Source organism: Triturus cristatus, chromosome 4_1 (assembly GCF_964204655.1).
Source record: "Triturus cristatus chromosome 4_1, aTriCri1.1, whole genome shotgun sequence".
NCBI lineage: Eukaryota > Metazoa > Chordata > Amphibia > Caudata > Salamandridae > Triturus > Triturus cristatus.
The window spans coordinates 234,574,952-234,600,700 of record NC_140585.1 but is presented as its reverse complement, the minus strand read 5'-3'; the positions used below and the strand labels follow the sequence as shown (position 1 = coordinate 234,600,700).

The following is a 25,749-nucleotide window of genomic DNA, read 5'->3' as shown; positions in this document are numbered from 1 at the left end:
TGTATCCGCCGACGCTGACCTTCAGGGACCATTTTCATTGGGGGAACACGCCTGGTAGGTGTAGCAGTGTGCGACCAATCTGGTTTAACTTTATATTCAGGCTCCCTTGAGCCGGTGGAGTCGACGGACTCATGGTTACGCACCTGCGCGCTACGAGAGGTACTAGACCTGATAACGATTTTAGCAGCTTACACAGCAACCCCACACATTTTCCTACTCCCTGCTGACGAGAGGCAACTACCTCGAAACACGTGTCCAGGGATGGCACACGCCATGCATACTTGCATTCACACTCGAGCATAGGTGTATCCGCCGACGCTGACCTTCAGGGACCATTTTCATTGGGGGAACACGCCTGGTAGGTGTAGCAGTGTGCGACCAATCTGGTTTAAATTTATATAGCGCACTACTCACCCGGAGGGTCTCAAGGCGCTAGGGGAGGGTGGTCCGCTACTGCTCGAACAGCCAGGTCTTGAGCTGCTTCCTGAAGGCAAGGTGGTCCTGGGTCAGGCGGAGGTGGGTCGGGAGGGAGTTCCAGGTCTTGACGGCCAGGTAGGAGAAGGACCTTCCTCCTGTGGTGGCTCTTCGGATGCGGGGGACGGCGGCGAGGGCGTGGCCGGTCGATCGAAGCTGGCGTGTGGGAGCGTAGAAGTTGAGGCGGCTGTTGAGGTATCCTGGGCCTTGGTTGTGTAGGGCTTTGTGTGCGTGGGCGAGGAGACGGAAGGTGATTCTCTTGTTGACTGGGAGCCAGTGCAGATCTCTCAGGTGTCTGGAGATGTGGCTGCGACGGGGGATGTCCAGGATGAGTCGTGCTGAGGCGTTCTGAATCCGCTGGAGTCTCTTCTGGAGTTTGGCGGTGGTTCCGGCATAGAGGGAGTTGCCGTAGTCCAGACGGCTGGTGACGAGGGCCTGGGTGACCATCTTCCTGGTCTCGGTGGGGATCCACCGGAAGATCTTGCGTAGCATGCGCAGGATGTTGAAGCATGACGAGGAGACGGCGTTGACTTGTCTGGTCATGGAGAGGGAGGAGTCCAGGATGAAGCCCAGGCTGCGTGCGTGGTCTGTTGGTTTGGGTGCGCTGCCCAGGGCGGGGGGCCACCAGGAGTCGTCCCAGGCGGAGGGTGAAGATCCCAGGATGAGGACTTCCGTCTTGTCCGAGTTCAGTTTCAGGCGGCTGTTCGTCATCCACTTGGCTACGTCTGTCATCCCTTCGTGTAGGTTGGCTCTGGCGGTGGCGGGGTCATTGGTGAGGGAGAGGATCAGCTGGGTGTCGTCGGCGTAGGAGATGATGTTGAGGTTGTGTTGGCGTGCGATGGCTGCGAGGGGGCTCATGTAGGCGTTGAAGAGGGTTGGGCTGAGCGAGGAGCCTTGAGGAACGCTGCAGATGACTTCGGTGGCTTCTGATCTGAAGGGGGGGAGGCGGACTCTCTGTGTCCTTCCGGTGAGGAACGAGATGATCCATTCCAGTGCCTTCTCCTGGATTCCGACGTTGCTGAGGCGCCGCACTAGGGTACGGTGGCAGACAGTGTCGAATGCCGCGGAGAGGTCTAGGAGGATGAGGGCCGCTGTTTCTCCGTTGTCGAGCAGGGCTCAGATGTCATCGGTGGCTGCGATAAGGGCGTCTCGGTGCTGTGGTTGGCCCGGAATCCAGACTGCGAGAGGTCGAGGGATCCGTTCGTCTCGAGGAAGGCGGCCAGCTGCTTGTTGACGGTCTTCTCGATGACTTTTGCAGGAAACGGGAGCAGCGAGATGGGGCGGTAGTTCTTGAGGTCGGTGGGGTCGGCTGATGGCTTCTTTAGTAGAGCGCTGAGTTCGGCGTGCTTCCAGCTCTCCGGGAAGGTAGCGGTGTTGAAGGAGGTGTTGATGATGTCCCGCAGGTGGGGTGCAATGACAGCGTCGGCCTTGTTGAAGACGTGGTGAGGGCAGGGGTCGGTCGGAGAGCCGGAGTGGATGGAGTTAATCGTGCGGATGGTGTCTTCGGTGCTGATCGGGGTCCAGGCGAGGAGGGTGGTGGTGGGGGGCGGTGGTTCAGTCATGGCGTGCGTCGGTTGAGTGTTGAAGCTGTTGTGTATGTCCGCGATCTTGTTGTGGAAGTAGGAGGCGAGGGAGTTGCAGAGGTCTTGCGAAGGGGTGATGTCGTTGTTTCCGACGTTGGGGTTGGAGAGCTCTTTAACGATGTTGAAGAGTTCCTTGCTGTTGTGTGCGTTGTTGTCCAGTCGGTCCTTGAATGCAGTTTTCTTGGTGGCGTGCTATCTGGCACCACCGATTTGATCTTATTTTGGCTTTGCCAATTCTTTTTGAATTGCTTCAAAAGCAATTACAAAGCCAAATCATTACATAAAAAGATGTGAATGTATGCTCTTCCCATGAACACAGTAAATACTGAAATGATATACATAAACATATTTTTGATGTTGTTTAACCCTTTGAGATTTGAATTGATGACATGCACTTTTCTTTTTTCCAGGTATATTGTCTTACTTGGCAGACAGACCACCTCCTCAGTACATCTATCCCAGCTCGCTAAATGTGGAGAACAACCAAGGATTACCCTTGTCCAGTAACCATGCTGGCATGGACCACTATCACCCTGGTGCCTCGGTGAACATGGAGTCAGGGATAGTGTCCTTGGACTCCCGCTCAGTGCTTGCTCATGGGGCCCCAATGCACCACAGTGATGAGCACGAAGTGCAGTTAGAGGCTGGAACAGCCATGGAGAGCGTTTCCAGGGTAGCCAGTCCAATATCCACAGACCACATGACAGAAGAATTGACACTTGAAGAAGTAGCAGGGGAACATCAGCAAATGCCAACTGGTTCCCGGAATCATCAGACTTTGACAGTAGATACTGTGGGCAGTGGCTTTGATCCAGATTCTGTGGCACAGCGGGGTGTGTTGCCAATCCATGCTGGCACGCTGGAGCTCCCAGTGGTCTTGGAGTCTGAGCACCACCACATTGCTAGCCATGAGAACATCTCCGAAGGCACGCTTAATAACTCTATTCATTCAATGGCCATGAGCACGAACTCTGTGAGCGTGGCACTATCTACGTCACACCCACTATCATCTCTGGCCACTGTCTCTCTCCATCGAGGTGACATAAGCTTGGAGCCTGTGTCTTCCATTCCTCAGGAGGTGTCCATAGGACAAGGAGATATGGACGTTTCGTCAGAAAACCTTTCATTTGTGCAGTCTCCCCTAAAACTTGAACACTCTAATTCCAACAAAGAGAATATGTCAACGTTATTTACAATATGTGAGTGCGAGAAAGGTGTTTCGTTATTTCCTGTTTTCTGTGGGTTGGTAATTTGTGCATGTATTCATCTGTTGGTAAAGGGGTGTCTTTATTTTGTTAACTGTAGTGCTATAGGAATGATGTGGGTAGTAAATTACAAACGTAACCAAAGAGTAATGATACTCCTCAAAAGTTGGGAAGAGGACGAATCTGAAACCTCTAAATACATGGCTGGGTGGGATTCAAGATTAATTACGTGTTGGGAAGGAATGGGATTCTCTCTTGGAGGCCCTTGAGGCATGGGTTGCTGGCAGTGCCTCATCAGTGTTGCATGATGTGCTGCTTGAAATGGTGCATTTTTATTTCCGTGTTGAAGTGGAGATATAAACAAATATGCAAAGCCTTTTTATTACCACTGACTAACCACAGAAAATGAGATTTGAATCCCTTTCCAAACAATGTTTTTATTTTTTGTTTTTCCTTGCAACAACCAGTCATGATGATAAATGTAAATCAAACTTTTACTGAACAACAGAAGTTCAACTGACTCTTATTCTGCAGCTTGGCATGTAAGAAACTTTAGCTTCACAATAGTATGAAAAAAGTTAACGATCAGAAAGAAAAAACACAAGAGGGGGAAAGACAGCCTGGCATTTCAAGGTCTAGGAGTGGTTACATGGTCTGTTGATGTTAATGAAATTGCAACTTTCCTGTAAGTACCTTATGGAAAAGCTCATGTTCACTCTGTGGACACTTAAATAATTTGCACTGACCAACTTGTCATACCTGTTTAAGAAAATAGCAGGCTGAACAAGTCTTCAGTAATGCCTTACGTGCATTAAGCAAAGCCATTGGCCTAGCTGGCAATTTATAAAAGCTCCTCTATCCTAGGCCCACAAGCTGCAGCCAAAACAACACTTGTATGTGCTTGAAGTGGACGAAGGAAAAATGGCTCTGCTTTGCCTATGAAATGAGTGCCAGGAATGTGAACTACTTTGGAGAGAATAGACTGTAAGATAATTAAGCAAAACTCTGTGGAAAGAAGAAATCATCCCCCCACACTCTTCTCCCCCTCCCTTCCTATTTCAACGCAGAACACTAAATGGTATAGTATAATAGGAAGAGGTTTATTTTCCAAGCGATTATATAGCTTGAAAAAAGCAGAGGCATCCAGAAGCATGTCGCCCTCTAAGCGGGGGCAAAGAAGACGGAGAACATTTCTGTGACCCCACTTAAGGGCAAAAAAAAAAATGGGCAAATGGAGAACGAACCAGGGATATCCAGAGGCATGGCTTCAGAAAAAGGTACCTGACTGACCGCATCAATTCAAACTTCCAAACATGCAGAATAATGGAAAGCTTATCGTGAAAATTACAGGTTGGATAGTGATCGAAAAGTCGTCCAGGTAGAGTCCTGGACAAGGAAGCCTCATTGATGCTTGAGGACGGTCCATTTAGTCAAAAAGTGTGATTAGTCGACGTTGGTCTCTGTCCCTCTAACCATTTGCAGCCTTTTGCTCAGGCACTAGACTCTTAGAGGCACCTGAATTTAACCATGCAGGACGCACATTCTATACTTTTCTAGCTAAAGACCACCCTGAAAACCTGCCTGGTTACTATCGAGTTGAGAACTTAATTTAAGCCCATTCATCCTCTTGCACCATTGGTAGATTCTACATCATTGTAGGTGATGGGAGGGGGATTAAGGTTATAGTTTTTTTATACTTAAAGCACAAATGGTTAAAATAGGATGTTTACCCTAGCAGTGACTGATGTTATGCTATGTAAAGGCCTCTGTTATGTCTGCCTAGACCTAGATTCAGTTGACTGTATTCTGAACTGAGGTCTCTGTGAGGGAATTAGTGCTGATTGCATGAAGTGTTGGAAACTCCTAATGCATGTTTTTTGGTTCGAACCTTTTGAGTACAAGGTGGTTTGTGTGATTTGTTTGTGAAGTTTGTATTGAAGCCTTGCTTAATTTGCTAATATTTTCTTTCTTATAAGCTGGGATGCCTTTATTTCCTGTAGGGTGCACTCTTTGTGACCGGGCATACTCATCTGAGTGTCCAGAACATGGACCTGTCACCTTCATCCCAGATACCCCCATCCAAAGCCGAGCCAGACTTTCCCTTCCCAAACAGCTGATGTTGCAGCAGTCAGTAACTGGAGCTGATGTAGGTAAGTTCCCCAGTAATTCAAGGGGGTTGAGCTGTGGGTGATGCTATTAAATAGGAATGAGCCCATTACTGTAGGCAATAGTGAATAATTGTGTGTGTAACCCTTAAATAGCAAAAGAACATGGTAAACAGTGGGAAAGTTTGAAAGTCACCAGTTTTGTGAAAGCAATGTACACTTTGTGTAAAGAGACACTAAGCATATTGTCAATTTGTCTACTAAGTCACATCTGGATCTGTGAAAGTTATCTGATCATCTATTGGTTTGGGTGTTGAATTGTATTTTGTGATTATGTTTTTATGTGAAGTTGATTTGTTGAGCACACTTGTCACCACCCGCGAGTATCCAGTGCTTGAGCAGGTGTGTAGGTCAAGCAGGAGTAGTTGTGTGGGTTGAGCAGGAGAAGTTGTGTGGTGTCTGAACGAGATCTGCAGGTTTTTTTAACAGGTAGGTCTTCAGCTTCTTACGGAAGTAGAGTAGTGAGGACGAGGTCCTGACGTGTTGGGGAAGGCCATTCTAGGTCTTGACGGAGAGAGTGACCTGCTCTGCTACTTTGAATTAACGAATATTTGCAAAAGAAAGGGAAGATGATTGCAGTTTCTGGTGGGTTTGTAGAGGTGTGGGTGATGGTTGAGGTAGGCAGGTCCGATGTTGTGAAGGGCCTTGAATGCGTCGGTGAGTAGTTGGAATTAGCAGTGTTTCTGTATGGGGAGCCAGTGGAGCTCTCTGAGGTGAGGCAATCTGTAGGTGTGACAAGGGAGGTGGTGGAGGAGTCTTGCAGCAGCGTTCTGAATAGTCTGCAGTCTATGTGAGGTGGATTGAGATTCCAGCATAGAGTGAGCTGCATTAATCTTGTCTTCTTGGGTGAGGATTTGAGTCACGCTGCGTCTGGGGTTTTTGGGTAGCCGCTTGAAGATCTTTCATAGCATTTGAAGGATGAGGAAGCAAGAGGTGGTCACTGCGTTTAGCTGGGATGCCATGGTGAGTTTATTATACATGATGATTCCTAGGTTTCTGGCTTGTTCTGATGGGATTGCAGTGGTTCCTAGTTCCCCCTGGCCACCAAGAGGAGTCCTATGGTGAGCTCTTGTTTCTGAAGATCAGGACTACCGTCATGTCCGTGTTGAGCTTTAGGCAGACAATTCTTTTTCATCCAGTCAGCTTTGCTGGTCATGCAGTTTGTGAAGTTGTTTCTGGTGGTGGTGTCAGTCAAGGATTGGAAAAGCTGGTGTCGTCGATGTAGGATATGATGTTGACTCAATGGGCTCTGATAATGCCTGTGAAGGGTGCCATTGAAGAATGTTCGGCTAAGAGATATCCTTTTGGAACTCCACAGATGAGCTTCTTGGGTTCTGAGGTGTACGGTGGGAGCCACATTCAGAGTTCTGCCTGCCCGGAAGGAGGCTATTCATTTAAGAGTTGATCCTTGTATTCCAGCGTGGTCCTCCCCCTTGGGATGAGGGTGTGGTGAGAGACCATGTCGAAGACTTCAGATAGATCAAGAAGGATGAAGGGCTGTGGTATGTCCGCGGTTGAGAATGGTGTAGTAGGTAGCCGCAATCGGGGCGGTTTCTGTGCTGTGGTTGCTGCGGAAGCCGGATTGTGTGCCCGTTACAGGTGACCGGAGAGTTGTTTGTTGATTGCCCTCTCCATGACCTTGGCGGTGAAAGGTAGCAGTGAGGTGGGTCGGTAGTTGCAGATTTCTCTAGGATCGGCCGATGCATTCTTTTCAAGAGGGCATTGACTTCTGCTTGCAGTTGACTTGGAAGGTTGTGCATTTTGCATGATTGACATGAGCGCAGAGCTGTGATCCTCCTAAATTGTAGATGTTGTGGATGGGTCTGTGGTGGCATCCCTGTCCTCAATGGTGAGTGCTTCCAATCTGTTAGGTGCTTGTCCTTATACATAGTGTGGGCAGTCGGACAAAGGCGTCTTCTGGGTGGGGTTGGGTGTTGAAGTTGCTGTAGATCTTTGTGATTTTTGTTGTGGAAGAAGTTGGAGAGGTTGCTGCAGAGTTATTATGAGGGTGTGATGGAGTTGGTAGCAGCTACCGGGCTGGTTTATGCCTTGACAATTGTGAAGAGTTCTTTGCTATTGTTGGAGTTGCTTTCTATCCTTAGTGCCAGAGCTTTCTTTTCTTGTTCTTATCTTGTTTCTTTGATTTAATGGTGGTGGTAGTGTTTGAGCGCAGCCTTGTAGGTGATTCTGGTGAAGGTGTCCTGGCTGGCTCTCCATTTTCTTTCCTGTTTGCAGTAGTGTTTAGATTCTCTGAGGCCGTGGTGTACCAGCTGGCTTGCTTATATGGTGTGCTTGAGGGGTGCAGGGGCTGGTGGTGTGTTATGAAGTGAACAATGTAGTGGTGTTCCAGGTAAGCAGGGTGGTGTGGCTGAATTTGGTTTTGTCGCTGGAGGGGAATATGGGGTCCAGGGTGTGTCCTGCTTTGTGTGTGAGACCCTGGATGAGCTGGGCGAGTCCGTTGTTGTCCAGGCTTTCAAGCCTAGGTGCCGAGTTGGGGTCCATGGGGTCATCACGGTGGAAGCTGAGGTCACAACGAGGATAAAGTTCTTAAAGCTGATGGCGAATGAGGCCACAAAGTCTGTGATGAGGTTGCATAAAGTGGTGCGCGGCCCAGCTCGTCTCAATGCGAGGGTTTCTCTGATGGTGAGTTTTCAGTTTGTTAAAAGCTTAAAATGCATGTGTTCCGTGAACGGTATGTTTTTGTCTGTGGACGAGATGCAGTGAATCGTGTCCTTGTGGATTATGGCAAGGCCTCCTCCTGGGTTTTGGCGTCTGTCTTTGCATGCTATTTTGTAGCCTGTCGCTGTGGCTTTGGTGATAACAGATGATGATGCTGGGTTGAGCCAGGTTTTAGTGTGGAAGAGGATGTTTGGGGGGCGTGTTTCGGTGAGGTTCCAGATCTCGGTGGCACATTTAGTGAGTGAGCGTGTGCTAAGAAGCATGCAAGCAAGGTGGGGGTGTTGTGACTGAGGAGCATGTAGAGGTTTGTGAGGAGTGGTGATATCGCGATAAAATGAAAGTTCCTACTGTGGAGTGAGGTGCGGCAAGAAAGCAGCGGTTATTGCAGCTAGGGTTGAGCATGCAGAGGTGATTGGTAGTGTAGCTGTGGCGGTCATTCGGACCATGGGTTGTGGCTCTGGATGCAGATCAGGCGCAGACGAACTTGCCTTTGGCAGGCCAGTGGTGTGGTCTTGCAGCAGCTGCCATTAGGTAGGTCCGGGGAGTTGCATGAGGGAAGGAGCGCAGGGGATGGTGAGCTGGGCTAACAGAGGACGGGAAGGAGACATGGGAGAGCAGGTAAAAGGCGGGGAGAAAGAGCGGGAGGGTGCTGGGGCAGGGGAAAAGCAGAGAGGCGCAGAGGTACATATTGAAAAATGAAATAGGCACAAATGAAGGCCGGAGTGAGAAAGTGTGCACAAAGTCAAGAGGCACAAAGCAGTAAAGAAAAGTTGCACAAACACTGAAAGAGGCAGAAATTAAGGCAGAGGGTGTGAGAAAAGAGTGTGAGAGAACAGTCAAGAAGGACCAAGGCATGGGAGAGCAGGAGCAGGGAGAGAGAGGCAGGATTCTTGTAACTTTTTTGTGCAAAATGTATAAGTTAATTGTGATTTCTAATATTCATTTCCATAGAGAGCCTGTGTCTTTACCAATGAGAATTCCTTACTACTGTCTGCATAGAAGATGCATTATTTCACTTAGCAGAAGAGAGTTAAATTTGTGTTTTTTGAATTGTGTTGCTAGCTTACCTAAGCATCAAGAGTTAGATGTCGACCAGAATTTGAACAGCTGGGTCATCTTGTACCATTAGACAGAAAACTTAAATGCAGACTTTTCTCCTGGTTCACTATGGTCTTCACCATTACTGTGTCACTGTAAGTCCTGTTCCTAATGATGGTTATAAATACATCTATCAAAAACAACATAATCCAATCCATGCAGAAAACCATTTTCCTGTTTTTTGGCTAACAAAGCAAATGTTCCCAATACTGTTCGGCTTCTCATTAATGTGCATCTTCTAATTTTGCCTCCTGCCTTATTTGTCTATCTACTGGACATAAGCTAATGGCACCTCCTGCCCCCACCCGCCCCCACCCCAAGGCAGGGACAGACCTGGTTACAAAATGGTTTCTATTCACAACAAGCCTGCTTAGTATCTTTCTTTTTGGGCGTTGTGTCCAGTCAGTGTAGGCGCTGTGTCTGTGCACTTACTTAGGCTTTTAATTTGGCCTGTAGCTCTGTGCAGTGATCAGCAACTTCTCTCAAATAACAGGTTGGCCCAGAGAGCCTTTCTCCCAATCCTCTGGGCAAAAGCACCCTCTTCTGATCAATTAGCACTATCCCATATGCTAACATAACGCAAGTATATTCCACCTATTCCAAAGAAGAATAGATTCTACAGTGCTGGCAACCACTGTGGCATTGATCTGTTGGAAGTACACACCACAGGAGCAAGCTGTGAGTTGTAATGGTTTAGAAAAGCCTAAAGATGATGGAATGGACTCCTACCTACAGTAATTAAATAGTTCTGAAGGCTTGGCGCAAGCACTTCCCTGCATTTACTCAATAACTAGTAAATGGCCACGTGATATAGGTAAAAACCTTTACTTAAAAAGCACTGGACTCGATAAGTGGTAGATTAATTATTTTCACAAGGCTTCTTTTAGCATGATTTATTTTTTATTCCAGTTCAGTTTTGTAATTCACTCTAGGTTCAGTTTGGCAACTGAGGAGTTTTGGCTAAGGTTCTTTTAAAGTCATCTACCACCTTCCTTTGTTTAGCAACATAACCATATGCGTTGATGTCAGCCTGCAAATGAAAACTTAACACCAGCAATCTAGCCTCTTTTTGCAGCTCTGTATTTTACTCCTTGAAAAATATTTTAGCTGGTGATTCTGCATTATGACACCTTAACCGTTCGCCGGCTGGTGAATACCTGTTTCTGGCCCGTTTTATGATTGTAGGGGAGGGACCGCAGCTCAGGCATTGGTAGTGCATGTAGAATGAACAGACCTTGTTTGAGGCTCCGAATAAAGGAACAGTTCTACAGTTTGTTTGAAAATTAGGACACTGTTTTCCCAAGCAGATGTGTTTTAGACTGCACAGTAAACCAACATTGGCAAAGCAAGTAGGTCTCGCTTTTGTTAGAGCTTCTATTTTGTTTTTTCTGTTCTACTGTAGTTGCGTGGATAACAAGTGTAGATTGCTTCTTTGTGTTAATAAAATAGTTTTTTTTAATGTTTTGGTGATAAAGTGAAGTACGTTGTGAATTTGTAAATTAAAGGTGCCGTTATAGGGCTGTTTTAATCAGATTAACTTTAGCATGGAAAAAGCAGTATGCTCTGTTTTTTTGTATTGTATTAAGTGGGATTTGTTGTATCTAATAGTTTCCTTATTATAAGTTGTTTGCACATTGTGGTGTAGATTTATTCAGTGTGGAGTGGTGTAGATTCTAGGTGGGTGTATCTGGGTAGAGAGTGTCGGAATTGTGTTGGATAGTTGCTAGTGTTGTGTATCTTAAATTTGTAATCAAGTACTGTGTGAGTTGTTGAGTGGTTTAGATTGAAGTTGTGTGTGGTAGTTGTAGGAAGCTGGCTCTGTATATACTATACCAAGTTCTAGTGCGAGTCCAGTGGATCTCAAAAGGCATACAAAGATAAAAGTAGTTAATACCTTACTCTCTATTTGTGACGGTATGGGCGAATTTAAGACTTTATCAGAGGGTAGTGTGTCAAGAATTCCTGTCATACGAGGGGAGGAAAACGGTAACCAGCGAAAACGGACTACATCTCCCAGGATGCTTAGCGGTTGAGAGGTTATGTAAACAGGAGAGCTGTTACATAACTCAAGGGAAACACGCCCTTATGTAAACAGGAGAGCTGTTACATAACTCAAGGGAAACACGCCCTTATGTAAACAGGAGAGCTGTTACATAACTCAAGGGAAACACGCCCTTATGTAAACAGGAGAGCTGTTACATAACTCAAGGAAAACACGCCCTTATGTAAACAGGAGAGCTGTTACATAACTCAAGGAAAACACGCCCTATAAAGGGAGGAACCGGGAGGTACAAGGCTGTCGGATATTGTGTTTACACCGACGTACCTGCTTCGTGAAGAGCAGTGTTCCGGAGTGGTGCTCCAGTAAGGCAAGAACGGAGGTAGGTCGAGTCGTTACTCCCTGGGCCGTGTCTTGCCCCATCGTCACCTGTGAAGGACCCGGAAGCTCTACCGGTCAACCATTGAGCTTCGCTTTTTGACTCGGCTGAGTCCAAGCGCAGTGGCGCTTTTGCTGGTTGGAGTCGTAACTCCCAGCCCGACCAGAGACACAGGGACTGCCAGCTGTAACGCACACCAGGAGGTGTTTGCCGCGTTACAGACTCGGAAGTCCACAGGATCGATCGAGCGGCTGCTCTCGGTTCAGTCTTCTTGCTTGTGATTGGGGTATCGGTGACACATCACCAGGAGGTGACTCCGCGTCCCGGTGCAGTCTGAGGAAGAGGTTGAGCGGCTGCTCCCTTCAGGTAGAGACCCCGGCTGGGTGTTTCCCTGACTCCTCGATTCTCCCCAACACTCTTCGTGCCCCTCACAGCCTACCGATTGGCATTGTCGGCCATTTCATTTCTGCCCTCTGTTGGCATACGCCGGGATCGGCGTATATGCAGAGGACGGTTAGGACCATCCGTGCTGTGGGCTGGTAACGTACTTAGCCTGGAGGATTCCAGTGACTATAACTTTTGTTTGTTCTTTGTATTTTATTTGCCTTCATTAAAAGAACTAACCCTTCACAAGTGGTTGCGTCCTCATTGTCGTGTCTGTTAAACGATCCTGAGACGTTCAGGGCGTTACAAAATATCCGAACTTAATAACACTAACTGTCTCCCGGTCGATAACAGACATGGCAACACTTGATGATGTGCTGGCTGCTTTAGCGGCCATGCAAGTTGAAGTGGCTGCCTCTAGGCAAGAAACAGCCGATGTAAAAGCCAGACTGGATGCTATCCAATTGGACCCGCTCACGCCCAGCACCTCCCTCACGAACCAGACCCCTGCGGTAGTAGTGGAAATGCCGGTAGCCATCCCCTTGGCAACACCAGAGAGGTACAGTGGGGATCCTAACACAGTGCAGGTATTCCTCACACAAGTGGCGCTACATTTCTCGTGCAAACCAAAGGCGTTCCCCACGAGTCAGGCTCGTGTGGCTTTCCTTATATCCTATTTGGCTGGAAACGCGGCACAATGGGCCGTACCTCTGGTGAGCAGGGACGACCCCCTCTTATGTGATTGGGGTGCTTTTCGCGAGGAATTCCTGAAGGTATTCGACAGAAGGGCTGACTCGTACACGGCGGACCGTGAAATGCTTGAGTTGAGACAGGGATCCAACGACCTGGTGCAGTATCTCAACGCGTTCCGAAGGCTGGTTGCGGAAACCAAGTGGCCTGTTGCTAAACAGACGGCGCTCTTCCATCAAGGGCTGTGCGATGAGCTCAAGGACGCCGTGGCTCATATTGACCCTCAACCCAAGACATGTGAGGGCCTTATCAACCTGGTATTACGGCTGGAACATAGGCTAAGTGAAAGAAAGGGGGATCATGGGAGAAAAGGAAAATCCCTTCCATCCTATGTGACGGTGGGAAGTCCTGAAATTTCCACCGCATCCAAGGGAGAACCCATGGACATCAGCGCAATACGAGCGAGCCTCACAGCCACGGAGAAAGAGTCACGCCGTAAACAAGGATTGTGCCTATATTGTGGCAAAAAAGGCCACTACGTACGTGAATGCCCTGCCAAACCGAAGACGTCACGTTATCGGGCCAACCGGTCGGTAACAGCCGTGGTGGACATACCGGCGGAAAACTAGAGGACTCCCAGACCAGAGAAGGGGCATCTCGGAGTCACTCATCCATCCCTTCACTTTCCAACTCGGTCACTAAGGGACAACGACACCTGTTTATCACGGTGCACGTGGGAGTGCATGACCAGTGGATACCCGTTGTGGGCATGGTGGATTCAGGGGCCACTGGCATGTTTATGGACCGCAACGAGGCATGCAGGCTAGGGCTAGTGCTTCTTCCCAAAGCAGTACCCGAAGACGTCTATGCGGTAGACGGAAGGCGATTGGTGACGGGGCCCATCGGACAGCACACGGGGGTCCTTCCGATGAGATATGGGAGGACCCATTTGGAACAAATCGATTTTAACATCATCCGAGCGCCCCAATTTGGCGTCATATTGGGATTGCCGTGGCTACAGAAACACAACCCCTTTGTGGATTGGCCAACACATCGCATCGAAATGACGTCACCGTATTGCATCCTGCATTGTGGAATAAGAACGGAATCCCTTGACGCAGATGAGAGCGGGAGTCAGACGGTGGCTACAGCGGCAGAAAAAGATGTGGCTCTCCCCCAGGCTTATCACAGTTTTGAGGATGTATTTGATGAGGTGAAGGCGGAAGTGCTACCACCACATAGACAGTTTGACTGCCAGATCGACCTGGTGCCAGGGGCCAGCGTTCCCAGCGGCAGGCTGTATGCCCTGACGGAGCCTGAAAACGTGCATCTCCGGGGGTACCTGGATAAATTCCTCAAGCTAGGATTCATCCGCCCGTCCCAAGTCTCCGGCCGCCTCGCCACTCTTCTTCATCCCGAAGGCTAATGGGGAGCTGAGAGCCTGTGTGGACTTTAGGGCATTGAATGCGATAACCATAAAACATCGGTACCCCTTGCCTCTCTTCAGTGTACTTCTGGAACAGGTCAAGAAAGCTCGTATCTACACCAAGTTGGATTTGAAAGGGGCATACCATCTGGTGGGCATGAGGGACGGAGACGAGTGGAAGACCGCCTTTAAGACCAGGTTCGGCCTTTTTGAGTACCTCGTCATGCCGTTCGGTCTGTGCAACGCCCCGGCAGCCTTTCAGTACTTTTTGAATGAGGTATTCAGAGAGGAGTTGGATATCTACGTGGTCGTATATATCGATGACATCCTCATCTATTCGTCCAGTGTGGAGGAGCACGTACACCACGTCAAAGCTGTGCTCCAAAAGCTGAGGGAAAACATGCTGTTTTGTAAACTCAGCAAGTGTGACTTCCACGTCACATCCGTGGAATTCCTCGGAGTGATGCTGAGTCCAGAGGGACAGGAGATGGCAGAACGAAAGATCAAGGCGGTGAAAGAATGGCCGGTGCCCCAAAGCGTGAAGGACGTCCAAAGTTTCATTGGCTTCGCCAACTTTTACAGGCGGTTTATAGATGGATTTTCAGGAGTGGTGGCCCCAATCACACAGCTACTGAGGAAGTCCAAGGAGTTTGTCTGGTCCCCTGAAGCGAACAAAGCCTTTGAGGCCCTGAAAAGCGCCTTTGGTAAGGCGCCGGTGTTGGCTCACCCCGATCCGGATCTCCCCTACGTGGTGGAAGCGGACGCGTCGGATGTGGCGCTGGGGGCTATCTTGTCCCAACGCAACCACGACACAGGGGTGCTTCATCCCGTTGCGTACATGTCCCGCAAACTCAACGACGCCGAACGCAACTACCATATTGCGGAGAAGGAGCTTCTCGCAATCAAGGACGCCTTCACCGAATGGAGGCATTGGTTGATGGGGGCAAGACATGTGGTATCGGTGTACACGGACCATCGGAACCTACAGTTCATGACGGCCACTAGACACCTTTCTCCCAGGCAGCTGCGGTGGATGATCTTCTTTGCGGGGTTCAACTTCCGCATCACATATCGGCCGGGGACGGAAAACCGGAAGGCGGACGCCCTGTCCCGTCAATCTGCAGTTAAGGAACCATTGCCTGCAACCGAGCGTTCCATCATTTCCCCGAGGATGGTATTGGGGGTTATCCAACCGGATACTTTCCTGAGGGGAATAAAGAGAGGGATCAGGTCATTCGCATGGCGGAGGTGGCTCCTCAGTCACAGAGAATGGCAGCTGAAGGACGGGATACCCCTGAAGGGCAGGTGCCTATTGATACCCACGCCTAGGCTAAGGAAACAAGCATTCATCTGGTGCCATGACTCTCCATGCGCAGGTCATTTGGGCTTTGAAAAAACGGTGGCTAGCATGGGACGGCATTTCTGGTGGCCAACCATGAGAGTGGATGTCAGGAGGTGGGGACAGGAGTGTCCTACGTGTGCTACCATGAAGGCCGACCATGGCCGAACCCAAGGGCTCTTACATCCACTTCCGACCCCGGATAGACCATGGGATAGCATATCACTGGACTTCGTGGTGGGCCTACCGGTAGACCAGGGGATGACGGCAATACTGGTGGTGGTGGATTACTTGACGAAAATGGGGCACTTCATCCCCTGCAAGAGAGTCCCTACGGCCGGGGAATTGGCGTCACTACTCCTAAAGAATGTGGTACGACTGCATGGATTACCTGGGGTGATCGTGTCGGACCGGGGGTCGCAGTTTACTGCGCAATTCTGGAAGACTTGGTGCACTGCGCTGCATGTTAAGACCGCCCTGTCTACCAGCTACCACCCTCAAACGGACGGCCAAACCGAGCGCCTGAACCAAACGCTCAAACAGTATCTGCGATGTTTTGTGGACCAGGGCAGGGAAGAATGGGTCGACTTGCTATGGGTTGCAGAGATAGCCTATAACAACGCCACTCACAGCTCCACACAGTCATCTCCGTTCTATAGCAACTATGGCCAACATCCCAGGTTCTTGCCATTTCTACATCCGTTCAGAGAGGACAGGATTCCCGCCACAGCGGACAGGGTGGCACACATAAAAGACACGTTGATGCGCTCAAGGGCTGTCCTAATAGAGGCCAAGAGAAGATACAAGGCTGCGGCAGATAGGAAGAGAAGGCCCGGGCCACTGTACCGCACTGGAGACTACGTCTGGATATCCACAAGAAACATGAGGTTTCGAAAGAACAGTGTGTTCCATCCCAAGTACATGGGCCCCTATCCAATTACCAAGTGTATGGGTCCCGTGAACGTGAAGGTGTGCTTGCCCCAGTCATTGCGGATACACCCTGTCTTTCATGTATCATTGCTCAAACCAGCACCCTCCAAGCCGTCTGGGACACCTAGGCCGGTATGCGTGGAGTCGGAGGTGGAGTATGAAGTGTCGGGCATACGGGCGTCCAAATGGCGCAGGGGGAAGCTGTGGTACCTGGTTGCGTGGAAAGGCTATGGCCCGGAGGAGCATTCATGGGAACCGGCTGAAGGGGTTCATGCTCCGCGCTTGGTCTCCTTGTTCCATCGGCGTTTTCCTGCCAGCGCTGGACCCGTGGGGAGCCGCTGAGAGGGAGGATGTACTGTCAAGAATTCCTGTCATACGAGGGGAGGAAAACGGTAACCAGCGAAAACGGACTACATCTCCCAGGATGCTTAGCGGTTGAGAGGTTATGTAAACAGGAGAGCTGTTACATAACTCAAGGGAAACACGCCCTTATGTAAACAGGAGAGCTGTTGCATAACTCAAGGGAAACACGCCCTTATGTAAACAGGAGAGCTGTTACATAACTCAAGGGAAACACGCCCTTATGTAAACAGGAGAGCTGTTACATAACTCAAGGAAAACACGCCCTTATGTAAACAGGAGAGCTGTTACATAACTCAAGGAAAACACGCCCTATAAAGGGAGGAACCGGGAGGTACAAGGCTGTCGGATATTGTGTTTACACCGACGTACCTGCTTCGTGAAGAGCAGTGTTCCGGAGTGGTGCTCCAGTAAGGCAAGAACGGAGGTAGGTCGAGTCGTTACTCCCTGGGCCGTGTCTTGCCCCATCGTCACCTGTGAAGGACCCGGAAGCTCTACCGGTCAACCATTGAGCTTCGCTTTTTGACTCGGCTGAGTCCAAGCGCAGTGGCGCTTTTGCTGGTTGGAGTCGTAACTCCCAGCCCGACCAGAGACACAGGGACTGCCAGCTGTAACGCACACCAGGAGGTGTTTGCCGCGTTACAGACTCGGAAGTCCACAGGATCGATCGAGCGGCTGCTCTCGGTTCAGTCTTCTTGCTTGTGATTGGGGTATCGGTGACACATCACCAGGAGGTGACTCCGCGTCCCGGTGCAGTCTGAGGAAGAGGTTGAGCGGCTGCTCCCTTCAGGTAGAGACCCCGGCTGGGTGTTTCCCTGACTCCTCGATTCTCCCCAACACTCTTCGTGCCCCTCACAGCCTACCGATTGGCATTGTCGGCCATTTCATTTCTGCCCTCTGTTGGCATACGCCGGGATCGGCGTATATGCAGAGGACGGTTAGGACCATCCGTGCTGTGGGCTGGTAACGTACTTAGCCTGGAGGATTCCAGTGACTATAACTTTTGTTTGTTCTTTGTATTTTATTTGCCTTCATTAAAAGAACTAACCCTTCACAAGTGGTTGCGTCCTCATTGTCGTGTCTGTTAAACGATCCTGAGACGTTCAGGGCGTTACATAGTGTTAAGCATTTATTGTACACAATCAGACCAATGTTGTCACGCGCTCAAAGACTAAACTCAGACCAATTGTTTGTATCCAAAATATTTCTTTGTTGTATTTTATTCTTAGAACCAAGCAGGACTTGGTACAGGTAAATAAAATGTTACTTTTCCAGACAGATTGATCAACAAGCAAGCTGGATGAGAATTACTTTTGTTACAGGTGTGTGCAAAGATTCAATTACAGTTGTAATTACTTTTGGATTACTTTTGATTACTTTTTGGAGTACTTTTTCGATTACTTTTTTCTATTCAGTGTGATATGCCTAGATATCACACTGGGACATTTCTTGGATAAAATGTGAGAAACAGTTTTTATCAAAACAGTTTTTTATGTTTCCATACAAACACCCTCAACACAAAGTTTGTCAGAGGAAAATAGTCAATGCAATCGTATGGGGAAGAATGAGGTTATCGGTTTGAAGGTTAGTACATGGCCTTGAGGTTCGAGTTCCTGGGATTTGTACAAGGGTTCCACCAGCGTCAAGGATTCACTCGAAAAGCACTCACATGGGCACCAGGGCGGCGGGGTGTAGAGTGCTGAGGCCTAATGTTAGCCTCAGGGGCTGGGGGGGGGGGGGGGGGGGGGGTTGATGGCTGCTCATGAGCACGTCACAAGGTTGAGGCAGCAAAGCCTCTAGGGTTAAGCTCCGGGCAAAGGGGCATCCAATGTAGCACACAAGGTGCACCCACAGAGGCATAGGGGCAGCCGGGTGCAGGATACTGGATCGAGGTTGGGTGCACTGTTGCTTTCATTGGGAAGCGCCGGTCAGAACAAACACTGCATGCTCGGGTACGAAGACTTTCTGGAGGCAACCACCGGTTGAAGAGGTAAGTTGGGATGCTGGGGGTTGCCCACACACCGTCTGTTGGGCCAGCCAAGGCCGTGGGGCGACAGGTGCAGTGGTGTCTTAGGGTGTCTGGTTTTCCCTACCAGCTCCAGTCGCAGTCGGGGGGATCCTCCAGATAGAGGCTGCAGGCGTCGTCTGGAGGCTTGAGGTAGGTCAGTGATCACCAGATGCCAGGTCAGGATTGCCGGGGAGACCTCCTCTTGGGGTTGGGCCATTTGAACCCGGGCCTTGGGCGTCTGGTGCGGAGTGGTGCAGACTTGCGGATTCGGCTGGAGTCAGAGTCTGGTTCTTGAGCAAGTCAGGTGCTCACGGGAGACAATGTCTTTCTAGGGAAGGCAGGGCAAGTCCTCCGGGTTCTTGGGGACTGTTGGCTACAGGACATGCTGGGACATGGCTGGAGCAGGTCGAGGACTGAAAAGGCTGGTAGGGCTGGAGCCAGGGTAGTTGGTTTCCTCATCTTCTACCTTCAGCAGGGCTCTTCTCTCCCTCTTCTTCTTGCTTGTCTGAGGAGGCAAGGTTTGGGGTTGCCCCTAAATAATTAATTTAGGGGCGTTTCAATTGGTGGTGGTTGGGAGCAATGGGTCCTTTCCTTGGGGTGGGTACACCCCCCTATTTTGCCACCCTCTAGTGGGAGGGGCCGTAGACCTCACTCTGGTTGGCTGGGTCCCCCCATCCTCAAGATCGAGCGGACTTGTGAGAGAATTGTGCCTCGCCTCCCCCACCTGAGGGGTGGGGTTGGCAAAGGTGGGCACACCTCTCCTCCTAGCTTGGTTTTTCCAGCCGATTTTCCCTCCAAAGTTTGCGTCAGAACTGGTGGGGGATAGTTTGCTCAGAGCAGCAAATGGCTGGGTCAGCTCACAAACGCAGCAAGCCATTGAAGCTTCCCCTTCATGGACCCTGCCCATCCTGGGGAAGGAGGCTTGGCACCTCTGCCCAGGATGTGCTTGGTTTCCTAGACCCCGAGAGCGGGAGACTCTCGATCCAGGGGTCCAGAAACATGTCTGGTGGCAGCTGGCGAGCAGCCAGTCAGCCAGGTCACTAACGTTAGGTCGTTTTTCAGGGAGCATCTCTAAGATGCCCTCTGAGTACATTTTTCATTAAATCCCACACTGGCATCAGTGTGGGTTTGATGTGCTGAGAAGTTTGCTGCCAAACTTCCTAGAATGCAATAAAGCCATTATGGTGCTGTGGAGTTCGTAATGACAAACTCACATACCATATATTCTTCATGGCTTTACTGCACTTACAAAATCTAAGAATGGACTTCGACACTGTAGGGGTACAGGGCTCATGCACCTGTACCCTCACCAGTGGTATAGTGCATGTTGATATCGAGAGAGAGAGAGATATCGAGAGAGAGATATCGAGAGAGAGAGAGAGAGATCTCGAGAGAGAGATATCGAGAGATATCGAGAGAGAGAGAGAGAGAGATATCGAGAGAGAGAGAGAGAGATATCGAGAGAGAGAGAGAGAGAGATATCGAGAGAGAGAGAGATATCGAGAGAGAGAGATATCGAGAGAGAGAGATATCGAGAGAGAGAGATATCGAGAGAGAGAGATATCGAGAGAGAGAGATATCGAGAGAGAGAGAGATATAGAGAGAGAGATATCGAGAGAGAGAGAGAGATATCGAGAGAGATATCGAGAGAGATATCGAGAGAGATATCGAGAGAGAGAGAGAGAGAGAGAGAGAGAGAGATATCGAGAGAGAGAGAGAGAGATATCGAGAGAGAGAGAGAGAGAGATATCGAGAGAGAGAGAGAGAGAGATATCGAGAGAGAGAGAGATATCGAGAGAGAGAGAGATATCGAGAGAGAGATATCGAGAGAGAGAGAGAGAGATATCGAGAGAGAGAGAGAGATATCGAGAGAGAGAGAGAGATATCGAGGGAGAGAGATATCGAGGGAGAGAGATATCGAGAGCGAGAGAGATATCGAGAGAGAGAGAGAGATATCGAGAGAGAGAGAGAGAGATATCGAGAGAGAGATATCGAGAGAGAGAGATATCGAGAGAGAGAGATATCGAGAGAGAGAGAGAGAGATATCGAGAGAGAGAGAGAGAGAGATATCGAGAGAGAGATATCGAGAGAGAGAGAGATATATCGAGAGAGAGAGAGATATCGAGAGAGAGATATCGAGAGAAATATCGTGAGAGAGAGAGATAGCGAGCGAGAGAGATATCGAGAGAGAGAGAGAGAGAGATATCGAGAGAGAGAGAGATATCGAGAGAGAGAGAGATATCGAGCGAGAGAGAGAGAGAGATATCGAGCGAGAGAGAGAGAGATATCGAGCGAGAGAGAGAGAGATATCGAGCGAGAGAGAGATATCGAGCGAGAGAGAGATATCGAGAGAGAGAGAGATATCGAGAGAGAGAGAGATATCGAGAGAGAGAGAGATATCGAGCGAGAGAGAGAGAGATATCGAGCGAGGAGAGAGAGAGATATCGAGCGAGAGAGAGAGAAGATATCGAGCGAGAGCGAGCGAGAGAGATCGAGAGAGAGAGAGAGAGAGATATCGAGAGAGAGATATCGAGAGAGAGAGAGATATCGAGCGAGAGAGAGAGAGATATCGAGCGAGAGAGAGAGAGATATCGAGCGAGAGAGAGAGAGATATCGAGCGAGAGAGAGATATCGAGAGAGAGAGAGATATCGAGAGAGAGAGAGATATCGAGCGAGAGAGAGATATCGAGCGAGAGAGAGAGAGATATCGAGCGAGAGAGAGAGAGATATCGAGCGAGAGAGAGAGAGAGATATCGAGCGAGAGAGAGAGAGATATCGAGCGAGAGAGAGAGAGAGATATCGAGCGAGAGAGAGAGAGATATCGAGCGAGAGAGAGAGAGATATCGAGCGAGAGCGAGCGAGAGAGATATCGAGAGAGAGAGAGAGAGAGATATCGAGAGAGAGATATCGAGAGAGAGAGAGATATCGAGCGAGAGAGAGAGAGATATCGAGCGAGAGAGAGAGAGATATCGAGCGAGAGAGAGATATCGAGAGAGAGAGAGATATCGAGCGAGAGAGAGAGAGATATCGAGCGAGAGAGAGAGAGATATCGAGCGAGAGAGAGAGAGATATCGAGCGAGAGAGAGAGAGATATCGAGCGAGAGAGAGATATCGAGAGAGAGAGAGATATCGAGAGAGAGAGAGATATCGAGAGAGAGAGAGATATCGAGAGAGAGAGAGATATCGAGCGAGAGAGAGAGAGATATCGAGCGAGAGAGAGAGAGATATCGAGCGAGAGAGAGAGATATCGAGCGAGAGAGAGAGAGATATCGAGCGAGAGAGAGATATCGAGAGAGATATCGAGAGAGATATCGAGAGAGATATCGAGAGAGATAGCGAGAGAGATAGCGAGAGAGATAGCGAGAGAGAGATAGCGAGAGAGAGAGAGATAGCGAGAGAGATAGCGAGAGAGAGAGATAGCGAGAGAGAGAGATAGCGAGAGAGAGAGATAGCGAGAGAGAGAGAGAGATAGCGAGAGAGAGAGATAGCGAGAGAGAGAGAGATAGCGAGAGAGAGAGATAGCGAGAGAGATAGGGAGAGAGAGAGATAGCGAGAGAGAGAGATAGCGAGAGAGAGAGAGATAGCGAGAGAGAGATAGCGAGAGAGAGAGAGATAGCGAGAGAGAGATAGCGAGAGAGAGAGAGATAGCGAGAGAGAGATAGCGAGAGAGAGAGAGATAGAGAGAGATATCGAGAGAGAGAGAGATATCGAGAGAGAGAGAGAGATATCGAGAGAGAGAGATATCGAGAGAGAGATATCGGGAGAGAGATATCGAGAGTGAGATATCGAGAGTGAGATATCGAGAGAGAGATATCGAGAGAGAGATATCGAGAGAGATAGCGAGAGAGAGAGAGATAGCGAGAGAGAGAGAGATAGCGAGAGAGAGAGAGATAGCGAGAGAGAGAGCGAGAGAGAGATAGCGAGAGAGAGAGAGAGAGATAGCGAGAGAGAGAGAGAGAGAGAGAGAGAGATAGCGAGCGAGAGAGAGAGAGAGATAGCGAGAGAGAGAGAGAGAGAGAGAGAGATAGCGAGCGAGAGAGAGAGAGATAGCGAGCGAGAGAGAGAGAGATAGCGAGCGAGAGAGAGAGAGATAGCGAGCGAGAGAGAGAGAGATATCGAGAGAGAGATATCGAGAGAGAGATATCGAGAGAGAGCGAGAGAGAGAGAGATAGCGAGCGAGAGAGAGAGATATCGAGCGAGAGAGAGAGAGAGAGAGAGATATCGAGAGAGAGAGAGATATCGAGAGAGAGAGAGATATCGAGAGAGAGAGAGATATCGAGAGAGAGAGAGAGATATCGAGAGAGAGAGAGATATCGAGAGAGAGATATCGAGAGCGAGAGAGATAGCGAGAGAGAGATATCGAGAGAGAGAGAGATAGCGAGAGAGAGAGAGATAGAGAGAGATATCGAGAGAGAGAGAGATATCGAGAGAGAGATATCGAGAGAGAGAGAGATATCGAGAGAGAGAGAGAGATATCGAGAGAGAGAGAGATATCGAGAGAGAGATATCGAGAGAGAGATATCGGGAGAGAGATATCGAGAGAGAGATAGCGAGAGAGAGATATCGAGAGAGAGATATCGAGAGAGAGATATCGAGAGAGAGATATCGAGAGAGAGATAGCGAGAGAGAGATAGCGAGAGAGAGAGAGAGATAGCGAGAGAGAGAGAGAGAGATAGCGAGAGAGAGAGAGAGAGATAGCGAGAGAGAGAGAGAGAGATATCGAGCGAGAGAGAGAGAGATATCGAGCGAGAGAGAGAGAGATAGAGAGAGATATCGAGAGAGAGAGAGATATCGAGAGAGAGAGAGAGATATCGAGAGAGAGAGATATCGAGAGAGAGAGATATCGAGAGAGAGAGATATCGGGAGAGAGATATCGAGAGAGAGATATCGAGAGAGAGATATCGAGAGAGAGATATCGAGAGAGAGATAGCGAGAGAGAGATAGCGAGAGAGAGATAGCGAGAGAGAGAGAGAGAGATAGCGAGAGAGAGGAATAGCGAGAGAGAGAGAGAGAGAGATATCGAGCGAGAGAGAGAGAGATATCGAGCGAGAGAGAGAGAGATATCGAGCGAGAGAGAGAGAGATATCGAGCGAGAGAGAGAGAGATAGCGAGCGAGAGAGAGAGAGATATCGAGCGAGAGAGAGAGAGAGATATCGAGCGAGAGAGAGAGAGAGATATCGAGCGAGAGAGAGAGAGAGATATCGAGCGAGAGAGAGAGAGAGAGAGATATCGAGCGAGAGAGAGAGAGATATAGAGCGAGAGAGAGAGAGATATCGAGCGAGAGAGAGAGAGATATCGAGCGAGAGAGAGAGAGATATCGAGCGAGAGAGAGAGAGATAGCGAGAGAGAGAGAGATAGCGAGAGAGAGAGAGATAGCGAGAGAGAGAGAGATATCGAGAGAGAGATATCGAGAGAAATATCGAGAGAGAGAGAGATAGCGAGCGAGAGAGATATCGAGAGAGAGAGAGAGAGAGAGAGATATCGAGAGAGAGAGAGATATCGAGCGAGAGAGATATCGAGCGAGATATCGAGCGAGATATCGAGCGAGATATCGAGCGAGATATCGAGAGAGATATCGAGAGATATCGAGAGAGAGATATCGAGAGAGAGAGCGAGATAGCGAGAGATAGCGAGAGAGAGAGAGATAGAGATAGCGAGAGAGATAGCGAGAGAGAGAGATATCGAGAGATAGCGAGAGAGATAGCGAGAGAGAGAGAGAGATAGCGAGAGAGAGAGAGATAGCGAGAGAGAGAGAGAGAGATAGCGAGAGAGAGAGATAGCGAGAGAGAGATATCGAGAGAGAGAGAGAGAGATATCGAGAGAGAGAGAGATATCGAGAGAGAGAGATATCTAGAGAGAGATATCGAGAGAAATATCGAGAGAGAGAGAGATATCTAGAGAGAGATATCGAGAGAAATATCGAGAGAGAGAGAGATAGCGAGCGAGAGAGAGAGATATCGAGAGAGAGAGAGATATCGAGAGAGAGAGAGAGATATCGAGAGAGAGAGAGAGATAGCGAGAGAGAGAGAGAGAGAGAGAGAGAGAGAGAGAGATAGCGAGAGAGAGAGAGAGAGATAGCGAGAGAGAGAGAGAGAGATAGCGAGAGAGAGAGAGATAGCGAGAGAGAGAGAGATATCGAGCGAGAGAGAGAGAGATATCGAGAGAGATATCGAGAGAGAGATATCGAGAGAGAGATATCGAGAGAGAGATATCGAGAGAGAGATATCGAGAGAGAGATATCGAGAGAGAGATATCGAGAGAGAGATATCGAGAGAGATAGAGATAGCGAGAGAGAGAGAGATAGCGAGAGAGAGATAGCGAGAGAGAGATAGCGAGAGAGAGATAGCGAGAGAGAGATAGCGAGAGAGAGATAGCGAGAGAGAGATAGCGAGAGAGAGATAGCGAGAGAGAGATAGCGAGAGAGAGATAGCGAGAGAGAGATAGCGAGAGAGAGATAGCGAGAGAGAGAGAGAGATAGCGAGAGAGAGAGAGATAGCGAGAGAGAGATAGCGAGAGAGAGATAGCGAGAGAGAGATAGCGAGAGAGAGATAGCGAGAGAGAGATAGCGAGAGAGAGAGAGAGATATCGAGAGAGAGAGAGAGAGAGAGAGATATCGAGAGAGATAGAGAGAGAGAGAGAGAGAGAGAGAGAGAGAGAGAGAGAGAGAGAGAGAGAGAGATAGCGAGAGAGAGAGAGAGAGAGATAGCGAGAGAGAGAGAGAGATAGCGAGAGAGAGAGAGAGATAGCGAGAGAGAGAGAGAGATAGCGAGAGAGAGAGAGATAGCGAGAGAGCGAGAGAGAGAGAGAGATAGCGAGAGAGAGAGAGATAGCGAGAGAGAGAGAGATAGCGAGAGAGAGAGAGATAGCGAGAGAGAGAGAGATAGCGAGAGAGAGAGATAGCGAGAGAGAGAGAGATAGCAAGAGAGAGAGATAGCGAGAGAGAGATAGCGAGAGAGAGAGAGAGCGAGAGAGAGAGAGATAGCGAGAGAGAGAGAGATAGCGAGAGAGAGAGAGATATCGAGCGAGAGAG

At 49.2% G+C, this 25,749-nt stretch overlaps 1 protein-coding gene across 4 annotated transcripts in view; it reads left to right on the top strand.

Annotated features, from left to right (window-relative positions):
* Positions 1-25,749, top strand: part of PRDM4 (PR/SET domain 4) — a 177,789-nt gene that overhangs the window by 31,767 nt on the left and 120,273 nt on the right. For all 4 annotated transcript variants that reach the window (XM_085651955.1, XM_085651953.1, XM_085651954.1 and 1 more), the window contains 2 exons: positions 2,468-3,256; positions 5,263-5,412. In XM_085651955.1, the coding sequence (XP_085508081.1) occupies positions 2,468-3,256; positions 5,263-5,412 (939 nt within the window). The remainder of the gene's footprint in view (positions 1-2,467; positions 3,257-5,262; positions 5,413-25,749) is intronic.